Raw genomic sequence first — 16042 nt, 5'->3', positions numbered from 1 at the left:
CCTGTAATTTCACCTGGGTGGTACTTTGTCAAATTTCTCATCTCTGCACCGTTCAGCTTATTTTGATTTGCTTCTCTCTGAATCTACTCCCTGATTCCTTCTGAGCAGGTAAAAATGTCCCAGGTATCCTGTGCTTGGCAGGGTGCCACTGCTTTTCTGCTGAATCCCTGCTCCCCGTGCCTGTAAATGCTCTGTTGGGGATGCAGCATTTCCAGGATGACAGGCCTATCTTTAGCTTAGGAGAGGAATGTCAATGATCAGCCTGGTGCTCTGGAAATCACTTGTCATCCCCAGCCCCTTCCCAGCCATGGATGTTCCCACTAAAAGCTCTCGCTGCCAAGCACCGTGTGCTTTCCCCTCCAAGCTGTCACCATTAATCACGAGTGACTCCACTTGGGAGCTGTTTATGTATAAACATACCATAAGTGGTATTTCCCTGTCCCTGTCATCACTGATAGATGAGACAAGGGCACAGTGAGTGGCTTGGGTGGCAGTGCTGCTGCAGTGGGCTGACACAATGCCACTGTGAGGGGTTTTGTGAGCCTGCCCAAGCAGGATGTGGCTCTGAGGAGTATTTTTGCCCTGTGCTGGCTCAGCCCCGCTGGTTTGTGTCCTGAGCTGCTGTTGGCAGGAGGTGGCACACTGCAGCTGTGTTCCAGAGCTGCTGGGAATGTGTTCCTGCCATGGCACCAGCAGCACGGGAGGACAGCTTGGGAAGGGCTGCAGCATTGCATCTTCAGGCAAACAGTGTGGTGTTACAAAAACTGTCTGTTCTTTGGTCTGAAATCTGCTGTCCTTTTGGATAAAACTTAAAAACTCTTGAAACTTTCAGTTTAAATTTGTCATTAGCAATAAAGAAAACTCCTAGGAAATAGCTGTGCTTTTGAAGTAGTGTGGTGAATATAGACATTCTGCTAATGCTGATCAAAACTTTGCCAGATGTATAATCTGTGTGGCTGGCCTGCAGTCTCTGGGAAGTTGCTCTATTCCAGGGGTGCAGTATGTTCACCTTCACATAGACTGACAAGGACCCAGTTTGTGAAAAACAGAGCTAAAATTAATAAAACACTCCAGATATTTCAGTGAATAATTTTTTAACGGTGTTAGGTAGTGCTGTTCTGACTGGGCTCCTGTAAGAAATGGCCTTTTGAGACGGAAAATGAAAACTGAAAAAGAATGATTACATTAGCTGGTGTCTCAAGCAGAGCTCTGCTTGATTCTCTAATGTGTCTGGCCTGCCTGCCTCACTGTGTCACAAAACCATTAGCATCTCTTGGGGGTCTGGAACTCCGGGTCACTGGAAGAAATCAATTGACTCCCCCCAGCTCCAACTGAATGAGGTTATAAACTGTGAGCTGCTCCATGGTGAGGCTTTGCTACAGCACTTCTTAGATCTCTGCTGACAGAGTTGTCCAGGTGATGGATTTCTTCCCAACTTAAACACTGCTCTTAGAGAGGGCTCTCCAAACGGGCATTTCACTTTCATGTACGGTTTAGGAATTTTTTTAAAGCAGGAGACACCAATTCAGGACACATCAGGCTCGTGGTTTTTACTCCAGACAGGTGAAAAGCACTTCTTTGGTTTCTAATCCCTTTTGTAGTGACTCTTAGATATTCCTTTTTTCTGTAATTTCAAGTCAGCAGAGCCAGAAATTTTTCTAAATATAGTTAGATAATGCTAATATAATGTGAGAAAAGCTTTTTCCCAAACCTGCAGTCATTTCTTAGCTATTAGAGTAATTCTTTGCATGCCACTGTTGAAGTGGTGAGTGCCTGGGGCTTGAAATGAGGTGTTTGGGGTTGTTTTTTCCTATAATAATTATACTTTAACAATGTGAGAATATTTCTCTGCTCAGAAGCTGTTCCATATCCCGTGATCAACACAGGCTACAGAGGCAGAGATAAACGTGGGTTTGGAGCCTCTTCACACCTGAAAAGCAGGGACATGCAAGAATTCTTCCCTTGAGTTTATGACAGAGAGGTGGAGCCTCCTTAGCTTTGGGACAGAAGTGCTTTAACACCAGGAGGTGTCTGGGCTAGGGGGACACATGCTGGCTCACAGAGATTTCTTCTTGTCCCAGTTACTTTCCCAAAGCAGCTGCAGAATCATTCCCTTGTGGGCTTATTTTTCCCTTTTCTCTCCGACATTTTTCAGGTCATGGTGGAGAACTCTGACTTCACCCCATCACAGGTCGGCTGTCTCTTTACCTTCCTTGCCCGGCAGCTGGCCAAGCCCAACAACACCTTGTTTGTCAACAGGACACTGTTTGACCAGGTGGGTGTTCCTGAGCGTGTCACATTCCCAGCAGGATGCAGAAAGCATGGCCAGTGCTGTAGACTGGAGCAGGTCTGGGGTACTGGTGCATTATAACCATCTTGCTGGGCCATTGCTGTTTCCCAGGAGCAGAGTGGAAGTGTTTGAGGCCAGGCTCGATGAAGCTCTGAGCAGTCTGACCTAGTGGAAGAGGGATGGAACTGGATGGGCCTTAAGGTCACTTCCAACCCAAGCCAGTCTGGGATAAGGGGTGGCAACTAAAATTACATTAATGAGCTTATAGAGCACATGAATTAGTTGGTAATTTTTAATTCAGGTGGCCACTACCGTCTCTGCTGTTTGAAAAAGGCATTTGCACCAATGCAAATGAGTTAACTTTGTATCCCATCTTAGAGTCCCAGAAATTCCTGGGACTGAGGAGGAGGCTTCACTGGCTACAGGAGTTGTGCTGTGATGATAATAGGGATATATATATATATATGTCCTTAGTCCTAATTTAAGACTGAAGAACTCTGTGGAGGCTAAGCAGATTTGGATTAAACACTTTCATTCTACATATATTAAATTTTATGAATTATATAATTTCCTGTTTTCCTGATGGGGTGGCACAGTCCAGGAGAGAGGGTCAGTGTTGTGATGGCAGCTGTTTGGTGTGTAGTCTGAAGCAGAAACATGGGGTTCCCTGAGCTCTTCTGTATTCCCTGGGTTCCCTGAAGTTTGGTTCTAGATCCTGGTGGAGAGTACTGTGTTTCCCTCTGAGGAGTCTTTCAGCAGTTCTCTGCTGTTCCAGTGTTCCCAGTTTGGTTCCAGGTGCATTCAGGTGGCGCTGTTGTGTGGGATTTGCTGTTGCCACTGCTGATGCTCAGGCTGTGCCGGCCAGGCCTGGCTCACCCCAAGCTCTACCCTGGCAGGTGCTGGAGTTCCTGTGCAGCCCGGATGATGACTCGCGCCATTCCGAGAGGCAGCAGGTGAGGGCCTGGCAGGGAATGCTCCTTGGAGCTCCAGGCAGGGCCAGGCTGTGGAGCAGAACTTGGCCTTGGGAGTGAGTATGAGCGTTGGGTGACATGCCAAAGACATGGGCAGGGGAATATTGGGCAGTGCTGGGCACAGCGGGAGGGAAGGGTCCCCCCCCAGCGCTGCCTTCAGGACCAAGAACAGAGGCAGGAAAGTTCTCATAAGCTTGTGACCTTCCTAGTTAAAGCACAATCAGTTAACAAATCAGTCAGCCCCCTGTTCTTACCATGTTTAGTGGAGCAGGAGCAGTGTACTTGTAGTGGCACTGGCTGTTCAGCTGCTGTTGCTGCCCTGTAAATAACTCCTGTTCCATCTCTGCAGGTCCTTCTAGAGCTGCTCCAGGCTGGAGGGATTGTGCAGTTTGAAGAGAGCCGCCTTATCCAAATGGCAGAGAAGGCTGAGTTGTAAGTTGCTGGCCACAATATGTATAAACTGCCTTTAAATGTCTTCCACAGCTCTTTTTTGGCTTCACTTTTCTTGTTTCTACTTTGCAACTATGTTTGGGGTTATTTTTTCCTGTGCATTCACATTATGCTTCATTTAGGATGTTCACATTTAGTCCCAAATTTTCTTTCCTGGGTGTTCTCAGAGAAAGCATTGTTAAGAACAGAAGAGGTAGAGCTGTGGAAACCCTTCAGGAGAAACCCTGTGGGACTTGATGAGATTTGACATTCCCTATCCTAGAGCCCGGGCTGTGTTCAGAGGTGCAGTTGTACAGTGGAATGCTCTTCCCCTGGTAGATGGAGATGCCTGGTTGGGGTGAGACCCACAGGTGGATTTAAAAGCACAAAGGGGTCTGGAGCCACCCCCATGGTACTCATTTTAGAATTGAGTAGGAGAGACAAAAACTGTGTCTGGAAAGGCTGAAAATTTCCAGCATCTCCTTTAGATGCTTTATGATTCCAGAAAGAGTCTGGCATGCCAGAGCAGAGCCAGCCAGGGAGGGCATCTTCATCCAGGCTGTGAGTTTGGGTGTCACATGAATGAATCCACCATGCTACAAAGGCCCAGAGGGAGAGCAGTGGGGGGGTGCCATGCCTCTTCTCCTGTGTGTCCTAAAAGGAGTAACTCAATCAAATTTTTCAGATTCAATAAGCACATTTTTTCTCCTTACTTCAGAGAATTTGATAGCCAGACCCCCCAGCTCAGCCATTTCCATCAGAGCTGAAAGAGCTATATTAATTGTAATTAAGTATTAATTAAGTATTATTAAGTGTAATATTAATTATTAGACTCTTCATTTGGTTTGACTCAGTTACATCTGATTTTATCTAAAGTCTCAAAATACTGAAGATGTTTATTAAAATGTGAAGGTAGGAAGCTGTGTCATAACGCATTGTTGAGTCATGTTCAGTGAATTTCTTCAAGTTAGTGTAGTGGATTGACCTAGCTTCGAGCAGAGTGTTGTGGAAACAGGGAAGATCATCTCTGGCAGCAGAACCTGTGAGACCTGATTTCATTAAGACTTGTTGTCCTCTGTCCCTTGCCTCTCCCCTTAGTAACTCCACTTCTGTCTGTTCTGTGTGATAATTTCCCAGAAGAGGGAAGGTGATGGGCAGGTTGGCCTGAGGCTGGTACAAATGGCACGCCAGCACACTGAAGCCACCCAGCCTGTGTGCTGAAAACCCTAAAGACAGACACTCCCAAATGCTGCCTGTCTGTTGTGCTGGCTCAGCTGAGTGTTTTCCTGACGTGGGAAGTTTCCCTTCCTTTCAGCTATCAGATTTGTGAGTTCATGTATGAACGGCAGCTTCGCTATGACAAAATCATCGGCTGTTACCTGCGGGATCCCCTGAGGAAGGTGAGTGGCTCTGGTGCTCCTGGCCTTCCTGCTTCATGGCCATGCAGCCTGTCCTGCTGGCCACACTGACTTGGCACAGCTGCCTTGTTCTTCCAGCATAATTACCTTAAAAATGCTCTTAACCTTGAGGTTTCTTAGTTTTAGTCAAAGCTGTTTGTGTTTGTTTAGTGGAGAGGAGCTGATTTTTTTTTGAAGTTTCAGAGTTTTCCTTTATTTTTAAATGTAGTGCTGGTACATCAAACCTGAGTGCAGGTGGGATTTACTGCAGATGTGGCTAACTGCAGTACTTCTTTGTTTCTGCCATTGGTCTCCACATTTCTTCCCCTGGAAACAGGCTCTGTGTCCTTTATATCTCTCTGCCATTGCCTTCATCATGCATACCTGCCACAGTTTTTGAGGTATTCCCTTCCCTATCACCAGCAGAAGTTGGGATGAGAGTATGGCAAATGTGTCCTTGCCAGGTCCTTATAAACCTACAGTGTTGAACATGGTGCGGGTGAACATGGTTAGAAGAGGAGGTTGTGATAGTGAGGTGGTCACAAACCGTAACACAGGAGAGCACCTGAGCTGGGGACAGTGCAGGAGAGCCAATGTCAGGGAGGAGCTCAGGAATGTGCTGGGAAAACTGAGCTACCCTCTGCCAGAATGTTCTCTCTGCCTGTGCTCCTAGCTCAAGTGATGCCCTGTCCTTTCTCCCTGTGGGCAAGAAGGAGACATTTCTAGTAAGGGAAGAAAATTCTCTTTGACCTCAGTGCTTAACACATTAGCATCAGGTTCCTCCTGGCTCTCTTTTCCTTGCAGTTGTTCAGGAACTCTTTAGGGACACACAGCCTCTGTGCACATAACTGCTCCTGAGCTGCTTGGAGAGGACTAGCCCTGAGGTCATCCCAAGGCTGTTGGAAACACTCTCGTTTCCAAAAGCCAGTGGTGTCAGTGGTGCTGCAGAACACACTGCAGCATTTATGGGTTTGTGCCTTACAGGAGGAGGTTTTCAACTACATCCACAACATCCTGTCCATGCCTGGCTACAGTGCTGAGGAGAAGCAGCTGGTGTGGCAGAAAGCTCTGGACCATATAGAGGTAGGTACAGTATATCCTGCACCCAGGGTCCCTCTGGGGTCTGCTGGCTGCTCTGCCATAAGCACAAGTGGCCAGTGCTGAGTCACAGCTGTTGAGACAGCTCTGGCGTAAGCTCAGGGCTCTCACACGTTCCTGTAAGTGCCTCTCTCACATTCAGGCTGGCTTCCGTGGCTTCCTGCTTTCAAGTGCTGCTCTTTGGCTAATGGAGCCTTCTCAGGGTGTTGGGTAATGAGTGCTGTGGAGCGAGAGAGGGATCCATTAGCAAGGTTCCACCTCCCAAGCATGCAGCAGCAGCAAGGCAGGATATGGACATCGCTGACCTCACAGGCTGTGGGATCCAGCTCCTCATCCTGATTCCTCACACTGATCAGTGCATTCAGCCTGGTGGCCTGGCCCTGCTAACCTGGGGGACGATGGGCTCAGGAGTTCTCTGAAAGACACAGGCTGCTGCTAGAATTCTCCAGCTAATAATTTTCCCATGTCTTCAGTCTTTGTCAGCTTCTAGGGATGAAGATGTCTGAAATGACTGTCCAGTCAGTAGATTTGGGGATTCTATAATGTTTCTAGTTCCTGTAAGGTGCTCTCAGTCCCCACCAGGGTGATCTGGAGGTAAGTCAGGAAAATAATTCTGTCTGTAAAATAAGCCTTGCAGACCACACTCCTTAGCAGAAAATGACCATGAAACTATATCCTGTGAGGCAGACAAAAAGCTAATGGGCACATCCAGAGTACTTTTAGCTTCTACCAGCATCTGCAAGTAGTGCATGACTAATGAGAAAATGGACCAAGAGGGAGAGTGATTCAAAAGGCAATGCACAAAGAATCCTTGTGAGTGCAGCTGTCTGACATGTGGCTCACTGAGCTCACAGCCCCTCTCCAGAGGCACTGGCAGAGCTGTGGGACTGGTGGGATTGGTTATGCTGGGACTGAGCAGGCCTGGCTCATTGCAACTTCAGCAGAGCAGCTGGGGTTCCAGTTTGGGCAAGCTGCTGTCTGCTGTGCTGCTTCTTGTGTCTGCTTCCTTCTGCTGCATCCCTGGTTCCCCAGAGAGCTGCTGGGCAGGTGATGGGTTCTGTGGGTCACCTTTCTTAGGTGCTGTCACCAAGATCAGCTCCCTGATTCATTTTGGCATCTTCTGTTTCCCAGGATTGGTAAACTGTGTGGTTTAGCAGCCTGGTGGCTGCTGTGGGCTTTTGTCCTTTTCCATTGTGTTAATCCCACTCTCAGACATTCAGAAGACTTGGAACAGTAAATAATAGTTTACTTTACTGGGGTGAAGTTGTGATTCCAGCTCTTAGGACAGCTGCCATTTGCTGAGGCATGAATGCAGCAAAACAGCCTCTTCAGGCAAAACTAGCAGTGTCTGGAGAGGATTTCCTGCTGATTGTATGGCAGAAAGTGGGGTTTGTGATCAGTGCCACTTTTCATTTTCCCCATTATCCCACAGCCATTGTTCCTTGATGTTTATCTTTAAAAATTAAACTGTTCTCTTCAGTCACGGTCCTTTTCTACCCTCATACCCACATGCAGTGTGCCAGTACTGTCCCTCAAGGGCTGTCTGAGCAGTATGGTGTCTGCAGGTTGTGCAGACCTGGGAGAGGACAGAAACCCCAGCACCAAACGTTCTGCTGGGGGATGGGCTCTGGAGGTTACACTGATTCCAGACAGGGAGATAGGGCCAGCTCCCTCCAGCCTGGCAGTCCTGGAGACTCCCAGGGAGGGTTTGTCCAGAGAGAGAAATAGATTAGGGCAGTCCTACTGCATCCTTCGTGTCCCTCTGCACTGCTGGGCTTAAGATCTCCTGGGTGCTTTGGGCTGCCTGGGTTTGTGAGGTGAAGGAGTCGTGGGGAGGCAGTGAAGGGCTGAGCTGTGGGGTCAAACGCTGCAGAGCTTCTTGTGGAGTAGGCAGGTTTGCCTTTGGAAGCCTCACCAAAGGCATCATCTGTGACAGCTCTTCCTAAAGAGCTCGTGGAGTGGTCAGGCTCTTCCTTGCTTCCTTTTGCCCCAGTCTGCTGCTGGCATTGGCTGTATTCAGTGGCTGCTATGTCTGTCTGGAGGCCAAGCTACTGCTAAGGAACTTCTTCAGTTTGGGTTTTCTTCCAGATGTACATTTCTGAAAACTTCCTTTACTGCTGTAACAGTTGGTTTTGTTCAGTAAGGAAATATTTTCTCATTTTTAGGTTCAGCAGGGGCTTTTGGGAAGGATTACCAGGTACACAGTATTGTTTTGCAGCAGTTGCTTCTCATTTATTTGGAAGTGTGGATGCATTTGGAAGGGTTAGAAGCAAAAAGCTCACATTGGAGGTTGTGTAAACTTGTGTGATATGAAGCCTTTTAGCTCAAGCTTGACAGAAAGCAAACCCACAGACATCTACACAAATTTTGTTTCCTTGTATTACAATAAAGAAATTGCTTTTTCATGTCTGGACAGGTATCAATTATGGTGAACAATGACAGGAAACTTGCTTTTAAACCTCTGGTTTGGTTCAGTTCCAGCCAGTTAAACTCTGTTTCCATGGGACTGAGAAATTCCCAAGGGTTGGTTGTTTCCCCTTTCCTGCTGGCTCACAGTTGGCACTGGGAATATCTTGTTGGCAGGGGGTAAAGGCAGTTGTCAGAAAACTTGATGAATAACTTCCTCTCCTTAGAACTGAGATGGGTTCTTGGTGTGAAGAGTTTTGTACTCTTCAAGGCCTTGTGTGGAGCAAAAACATCAACTGTGAAAAATCCCTTTTTACCAGCTTTACCTTCTTCTGTTTTTTCTACACCTCTCTGTGTGCAATGGTGTTTGTTATCTTACACTTGCACCTAGGCAAAGGTGCAGTTACAGTATGGATGGGCTCTGTGATGCTGCATAATTACATTGCCTGAGAAATCAAAAGGAACTCATTTGCTTGTGTTTCCCCCAAAGGAGCTGCTGATGCTGAGCCCAGGTAAAGCAGCTGACCTGGCAGCCATCCACTTCAGTGAGCACATCGAGAGCATCATCTCAAACCTGCAGGTGAAGTGGCAAACTCGGTTAGTCTGGGGCTTCTGTACAGGGGGATATCATTCCTGTAGGAAATGATTGCTGGGAGTCATGGTGAGTTATTGCTGTGTCAGAAACAGAAGAATGATAGGCTATAGCTGGTCACTGATAGGAATTGGTACATCTCAATTATTTGGCCTGTTTGTAGAGTTCTGGCCATAAAAATGTGTAAGCTCAGAGCTGCTGGTTGCAGCTTTTAGCTGGGGTTCAGTATGGCTTGGAGTCCCAGAGCAGAGCTGTTGTCAGCAGACACATCCTCACAGTATTTGTGCAAGACGTGCCTAAAGCAGCTCCTGCAGCAGGAGCAGCTGGGAACTGTATTTCCTTCAGTGTTATAGTTCAAGGATCACTGTTTTACAGCACAATACTTAAAATAGCAATACTCTGTCTCCTCCTGTTGTACAGGACCAGTTCTTGCTCTTCCAGTTCCTGAGGAGTCTCCTTGATCCAAGGTATGTAGAAAATGGGACTGTTTACAAGCTGCAGCTTGAAAACATGGACTAAAATCAGTTCTTTGAAACAGTGCATCACTAGCCAGCCTATGGCCAAGATCTGGCTTAGGAAAGGTGACCTGCTCCTCAGGGTGCCCCAAGCTGAGAAGGACAGCCCAAAAGAAGCATTGTGGGGAGCATCCTTCAGGGCAGTCCCTGCCAGCTCCCTGCCTGGGAAGTGCTGTGGGCTCCAGTGCATGCAATGTGCTGCCTCTGGCATGTGGGGGGAGCTTGGGCACTGCTGCTCCAGCTGCTCCACAGGGCTATGGAGAGGTTACTCTGGGGCTGAAGCATCCATTTTCCTTCTCAGCAATGGCAGCTTCTCTTCTCAACCCACTGCTTTGGTTACTTGACTGAGGTGCTCCATAAACAGAAGAGTATTTTGGTTAACTGACATTTTTATTTTCTGTCTTGTTTCAGAGCTGCTGCCATATTTCACTGCAAGCTCCTCTTTTTAACTACTTGCTTTCTCCATCTGCTCCTGTTCTTTCAGTGCTTCAGCACTGTGTTCTCTTTCTGTAAAATCAGAATCAAGTGCTACAAGACATTTATATATGCACAGCTCCAGTTGCTTCCATACAATTGTTAATGCAACTGAAGGAGAGATCTTGGTTTGTCAATTAGTTAATTTGTGCTTAATGAAGATGAGAAGTAGGAAGAGGCAATATTGAAATCCAAGTGTCCATGTTTCAGTTTTTGTTGAAGTGGAATAAAAAGCGTGCTTTGGAAGCCAGAACCTGGAATTAACATTTACCTCTTGGATTTTGTTAGCATGTAAATTAAGGAAAAAAAACCAACCAACCAAAGCCAAAACCTCAAACATACATTTTGTTATTTCCTGAGTTTTACAGACATGTTTGTGTGGAAAGTGTTAATTTCCACACCTCCTGTTTTCTGTGGGGTCAAAACAAAATCAAAAATATCTTGGTTGGGTTTTATAGGAAAGAAATCAGATGATTTAGTTAATCAGCGATTAATTGGGGGAAAAAGGAAGTTAAGCAGAAATGAAGCCCAGCTAGATGTTAAGTGGGACTTTGTTTATGCTGTGGTATCACTTGGAGCCAGTGAAGGTAGTAATTAACCTGGATTCTAAACTTATGCACAGAGTGCCTCCCATAATCTCTGAGTAATAAACATATCTAATTTCACTCTACCATAATTAGAACTAAATGGACCCGTTTCTTCTGTGGTTGCCTTCTGATCACAGGCAGCAGCTGATGTGTTCAAAGCAGCAATGGGAGACAATGTTCTGCATCTGATCTTCCCACAGGTCTCTGCTTTTCCCTCAAGGATGATGTTCCATGTGCTGCACTAGGCCACGTGGCTTTTTCTTAATAACCCTCAGATCCTGAGTCTGTTCTCAGTGCTGTGAAGACTTCTTCTTCACAGACCTATTGGAAGGAGCTGAACTGTATCCTGGGAGAGGCAGGGAAGGAGGGGAAATCTTGCTCTGCAGACCTAACTGCAGATGCACCCACACTTTGTAGTATATTTGTACATAAAATAGTGATTAGGCTGTCCTGCAACATCTGTCTCTTTTCATCCAATCTAAATGTTTATATGGTTTTGTGAAGCAAAATTCTTGTCAAAATAAAGATTCTCAGAGCAGTAAATGAGCTTTTGAAGGTCTCAGAGACAAATGATTGCTTGATCATATGGGGACAGGACTCATCATGCTGGTCTAACTATCCGAGTTAGTGGAATTGCATTAGGGATTAATTTGGCCCATTTAATTTAGCTAGAGATTTATTTTTAAGGAGGTGGAAGGGGGAAGGGAGGAAACAGGGTTAACAGGAATTGCCTGGGGAAATTAAAACCAAATGTCTGAATGTTTGTAGCGTAAAGCAGCCCCAGGAAACAGAGAGCGTAGTAGGGATTGCTCAGCTCATTAATCACAGTCTTTGCTACATTTCCATTTTAAACTCTTGAGGTTTTTCCTCTAAAAAAACCCAACACAGCGAAGCATTGTCTGCTGTCATTTGTGTTTATGTATTATACCAACAATATTTACTTATTTAGCAACACAGTGTTCTGGGTTTATAAATGTAGTAACAGGCTCCTAAACCATGAGGGTTTGCCCCAAGGGCTCTCCTCTGTGCCCAGCTGCCTGTGACACTTGCAGGGCTCCCTTGGCCAGGTTTTATGAGAAACCAGTGCTTCTCTTGCATTTTGGAAAGACTGTGGCAGGGGAGACGTTGAATATGGTTATATTGGAGTGAACACAATGCCATGGAAATGAGCAGGACCTGCAAGTCTCAGGACTGTCGATTAGTTTCAGAAAGTATCAAAATCCAGCTTTCCTTCCATTGTCTCTTCTCTGCATTTCTTGATGAAATAAATGGCCGAGGGAAGGGTGAGCTTGCTCATGAAATAATGAATACTTGGTGCCAGAGTTATTTCCAGACTTGAAGTTTACTCTCATGCTGTAGATGCATAACTTGCCATTTTTCCTGTCTTGGCAGACAAGAGATAATTTTAGATAGAAAGTGTTTTATTTTAGTCTACTCATAGAAAGAGGAGAGCACTCACTCCCTAGCAGGCACTGGGGGAGTTTGTAGGAGGAGTGGATGTTGAATGCAGAATTCAGGGTTCTTGTTTGGTCCTTCGAGGTCCATTCTTTGCTGTCAGAACACACCAGTTTAGGCACAGAGTTGTGCTCATACTTTGCACACTGTGATCAGTATGTGGGTGAGGTTTTTATTCTGGGCATGTTGCATTTATAATCATTGTAATCACAGTAAGCTGCTCTCTTGGCTTGCTCAAGCCCCAGCATTCTCCTGGCCTTTCTTGAATGGTGATGTGCTTTTTGTAACTCCCAGGAAACAGAGGATATTGGATAGCAGACCTTTTCCATCCCACAGCTGTAGGGTTTGCACACTAACAGATCTTCTCCTGCTTAGGAATTTGTGTTCAGAAAGGTAATAAAACTCAATAAATACACCCTGATCCATTTCCTTTCCTAGCAGGAGCTTCAGCAGACGCCCCTGTTTTGTAGCCAGGATAAACTTCCACTGTTTCTCTGTGTGATGCACCAGTCCTAGAACTGCCATGGGAGGCATAACATGCAGTGGCAGAGAGCTGCTGTTCATTTCAGGGTTGCAGGTGCTGTGGCTGACTCCAGGAAAGCATCACCCTTTCCCTCCTCGCTCTGAAGTCTCTTCCTTCATGTTGCTCTTCTAAAAAACAAGATCAGTAGGAAACTGTCAGGACAAAGGGACATGGGCACTGCTCACAATTCTGTTCTCCTGTTTCTGCACATGAGAAGTTTGCTTAATAATGAGCCCAGAGATTGGAAAATGGGCATGTTTCTCTAAATGAAGTATGAGTTCCTTTCTCAGTGAGGTAGATCAAAGGGATGAAACATTAAAACGTGGTAGAGGAAGTCAAAGAAGAATTTCAGGAACAATAAGCAAAAAGCAACAAAACGTTTCCTCAAACACATGCAGAGCAGGTCTGTAGGACACAGTCAGGATCTGAACAGAGCACTCAGACTATAAGGTTTCATTGAGGAAATGAGGCTAATTCTTTGTGCCTCTTTGCATGGAGTTGCTGGAGATGGATCTGTGCTGGTCTCTTTCTTCACAGGGATCTTTTGTTCAGTTTGTACTGAGGCATCAGGAGGATGTGTTGTGGAACAAATGAAATGACTGCTGAAGGACCTCCAGCACCAGTAACTAGTAGAAACAGCATAATTTTCCTCCTAAAACCAGATTTTTAAACTTCTCTATTAAGGATAAAAGACAACACACAACTGAATAAGAAACTCTTCTTCCCAGACAAATTTCTGGGCTAGAATTTGATTTTGGTCTCTTGTGCCTGTTTTATTCCAGAGAAGGCATTAACCAAGACTTGCTCCACCTCCCACCCTCTATCACTGAGCAGTTCATCGAGCTGCTCTGTCAGTACAGCCCTGACCAGGTTTTGGAGACACTCAAAGTTCTGGAATACTGCAGGCTGGAGGAAACCATCCAGGTAGGAGAGAGATGTATGACAACAGGGGCCATGGGATGCATTCAAATCAGCTCCTATCCTTTTAAACTGCTGTAAAGGTACTTTACTTTAGGCTTGGATTAGTTCTTGGATGCTCTTCCATCTGTTTCTAGCAGTCTCTGTCCCTCTGAGCTGCTAAACTGCTCTTCTGCAGCACAGTTGGATGTATTTAATAGACTAACACTGAGTTGGGTCTCAGGGCTAATAAGAAAGGGCTGTTAGTGCTCTGAAGCTGCTGAGAAACTGCAGAGTAGAGGGTGGCTGTGTTGCTGCTAATTAATCATGTTGGGGGTATATGAAATCATGGACCTGGGGTTTTTGGAAAGCAACGCTGCCAAACTCTGCTTTGTGCTGGGAGAGCAATTGTTCCTTCTCTGTATGGAAATTGTACCAGTAATTTTTGAGTGCTGGTGGTGGCAGCAGTGCAAGCTGAGGAATAAAAGGAGGTGCAGGAGAGCTGCTCAGCCTGGGTAAGGTGCCTGTGAGCACAGGCACTTCCAGCCCTAGCCATCTGCTTGGCATTGTCTTGTGGATAAACAAACACTGGCAGCTTTCTTCAGGCAGACATTCACCTTTTTTTTTTCTGTTTTTGCTTTCAACTCAGATAACCCAAAAACATCAGCTCCATGAGGCTTCCTCGTATTTACTGGAGAAGAAGGGAGATATCCATGGTGCCTTTTTGGTTATGCTCGAGGTACAGTACTCCCAAATCCTGAATGTGGCATTGTTGCCATGCCATCAGCATGGTGGCCTCTGCTCAGGTTAGATGTTGTCCTTGTTCCTCAATTTGTTTCCCACTAGAATCCATGGAAGCATTTGCCTTCTGTCAAATACCAATAAATTGAGGTGTCTACATACTCAGAACATCAGTATATTTTTCTGACAAGTCTTCAAACATTTAGAAAATAATAGATACTGAAATTTGTTTTTCATAGCCAAAAATCATCTTTCAGCTCCTGCTTTCCTTTCCATATTTGGGAAGATGTTTATGCCATGTTAGTTGTGCTGGGGAGGAAAAGGGGGACGAGCCTGTGTAACCACACCTTTGACAAACATTTCTATCAGGATTTTGGGGAGTAAACTCCCAAGCTGACTGTTCTGTGTTCTCTCTTTTGTTTCAGCAATTGCAGAGCAAGTTGCTGATGCTTACTCAAGATGATGAAAGTAAGTCTTACAGAGTTAAATTCCATTTTCTATTAATAACAGACACATAAATACAAAAATGTGAAGTGCTTGTGTCTGTCACCTGCTATAATGAGACTGTTTCAGGTTTCCAGCATTGTAGTGACACAGTTCATGTGGTATTTATTTGGGTGACCCTCCCTCACTCTGTGCTCTGATGCTGGTAGAGACCTCGAGCACTGTGAGGGATGGTTGGGGTGTGTGGTCAGCTGCCCTGTCAGCCTTTCCCATTGGGACTGCTCCTCTCACTGGCTTACCAACCACATTTCCTGTGTCAGAATCCATCAAACTCATTACTGAGCTTCAGCTGCCATTGTATGGGAACAGTGAGGGGAGACAGCTGGGAATAGCTTTTTTGAAAGCAAATTTCTCAGATACATAAACAAGAATGTTCTGCCCACAGAAAATGAGTGTATGCACAGATGTGCTGTTCACTAGCCCAGGGACTCATGGGCACCTAATTAAATGCAATGCCCATAGTTGTTACTTAATTGTATCCTAAACCACAGCTAAGATCTTCCTTATTTGATTAAATGAAATGTTTTACTTGCCCAATTTATTGTGCTATTCAGGAAAAGTGCCAAAAATCAGAACTTGTCTTTATAATGTAGTTGCTGACAGCAGTGAGCAGACTTCAAATGAACAGCAGGATTTTATTTTGCAGAAGGTTTGATAGTTAACTTATCTAATGGGAGTTAACTTGTCTAATAGTTTTTATAACTGTAATTTACTTTTTCCCCCTGACACGTAGGCTCAGCTGAACCCTCCTTGCTAGAAAATATTGAAGATACTTTAATGAAAACAATTGCTCTTTGCCAGAGGAATTCACATAGTTTAGACCAGCAACAGCGAGAGGTAAGGCAGTCAAAAATGTGTCACCAGAACCACCCAAGGCCTCTGTGTCTCTTGAAGCTTTGCCTCCTGTGGCTCTTGCTCTCCCCACCCATTGGATACTGGAATGTCCAGGCAGTCAGTGTGGGCCTCTCCTTGTGTTCTCCCTGTGGTGCTTCAGGGTTTGGAGCCATAAGAGTGAAATTCTCACTCATGAGCAGAGTTCAGGTCAGAGGGAGGAAGGGATGAGAGCACGGCCTTTCCTCCTTTCCAGCTCCAGATGGAAGCTGGGCACAAATGTCAGGCAGACACTGCAGAGGCACTGTGAGCTCTGAGCCAGCTTCCTGGTG

General features: G+C 45.7%; 1 protein-coding gene across 1 annotated transcript in view; it reads left to right on the top strand.

Moving 5' to 3' along the window:
* The window catches only part of VPS8 (VPS8 subunit of CORVET complex), a 67122-nt gene that overhangs the window by 30446 nt on the left and 20634 nt on the right, over positions 1–16042 (top strand). Inside the window, exons 28-38 of the mRNA XM_063407838.1 lie at positions 2156–2275; positions 3187–3243; positions 3611–3693; positions 5006–5090; positions 6072–6170; positions 9082–9171; positions 9604–9650; positions 13520–13661; positions 14284–14373; positions 14801–14843; positions 15613–15716. Of these exons, the coding sequence (XP_063263908.1) occupies positions 2156–2275; positions 3187–3243; positions 3611–3693; positions 5006–5090; positions 6072–6170; positions 9082–9171; positions 9604–9650; positions 13520–13661; positions 14284–14373; positions 14801–14843; positions 15613–15716 (960 nt within the window). The remainder of the gene's footprint in view (positions 1–2155; positions 2276–3186; positions 3244–3610; positions 3694–5005; positions 5091–6071; positions 6171–9081; positions 9172–9603; positions 9651–13519; positions 13662–14283; positions 14374–14800; positions 14844–15612; positions 15717–16042) is intronic.

The sequence above is a fragment of the Prinia subflava genome, chromosome 11 (assembly GCF_021018805.1).
Source record: "Prinia subflava isolate CZ2003 ecotype Zambia chromosome 11, Cam_Psub_1.2, whole genome shotgun sequence".
Taxonomy (NCBI): Eukaryota; Metazoa; Chordata; class Aves; order Passeriformes; family Cisticolidae; genus Prinia; species Prinia subflava.
This window is presented reverse-complemented; position numbering and strand designations above follow the sequence as displayed.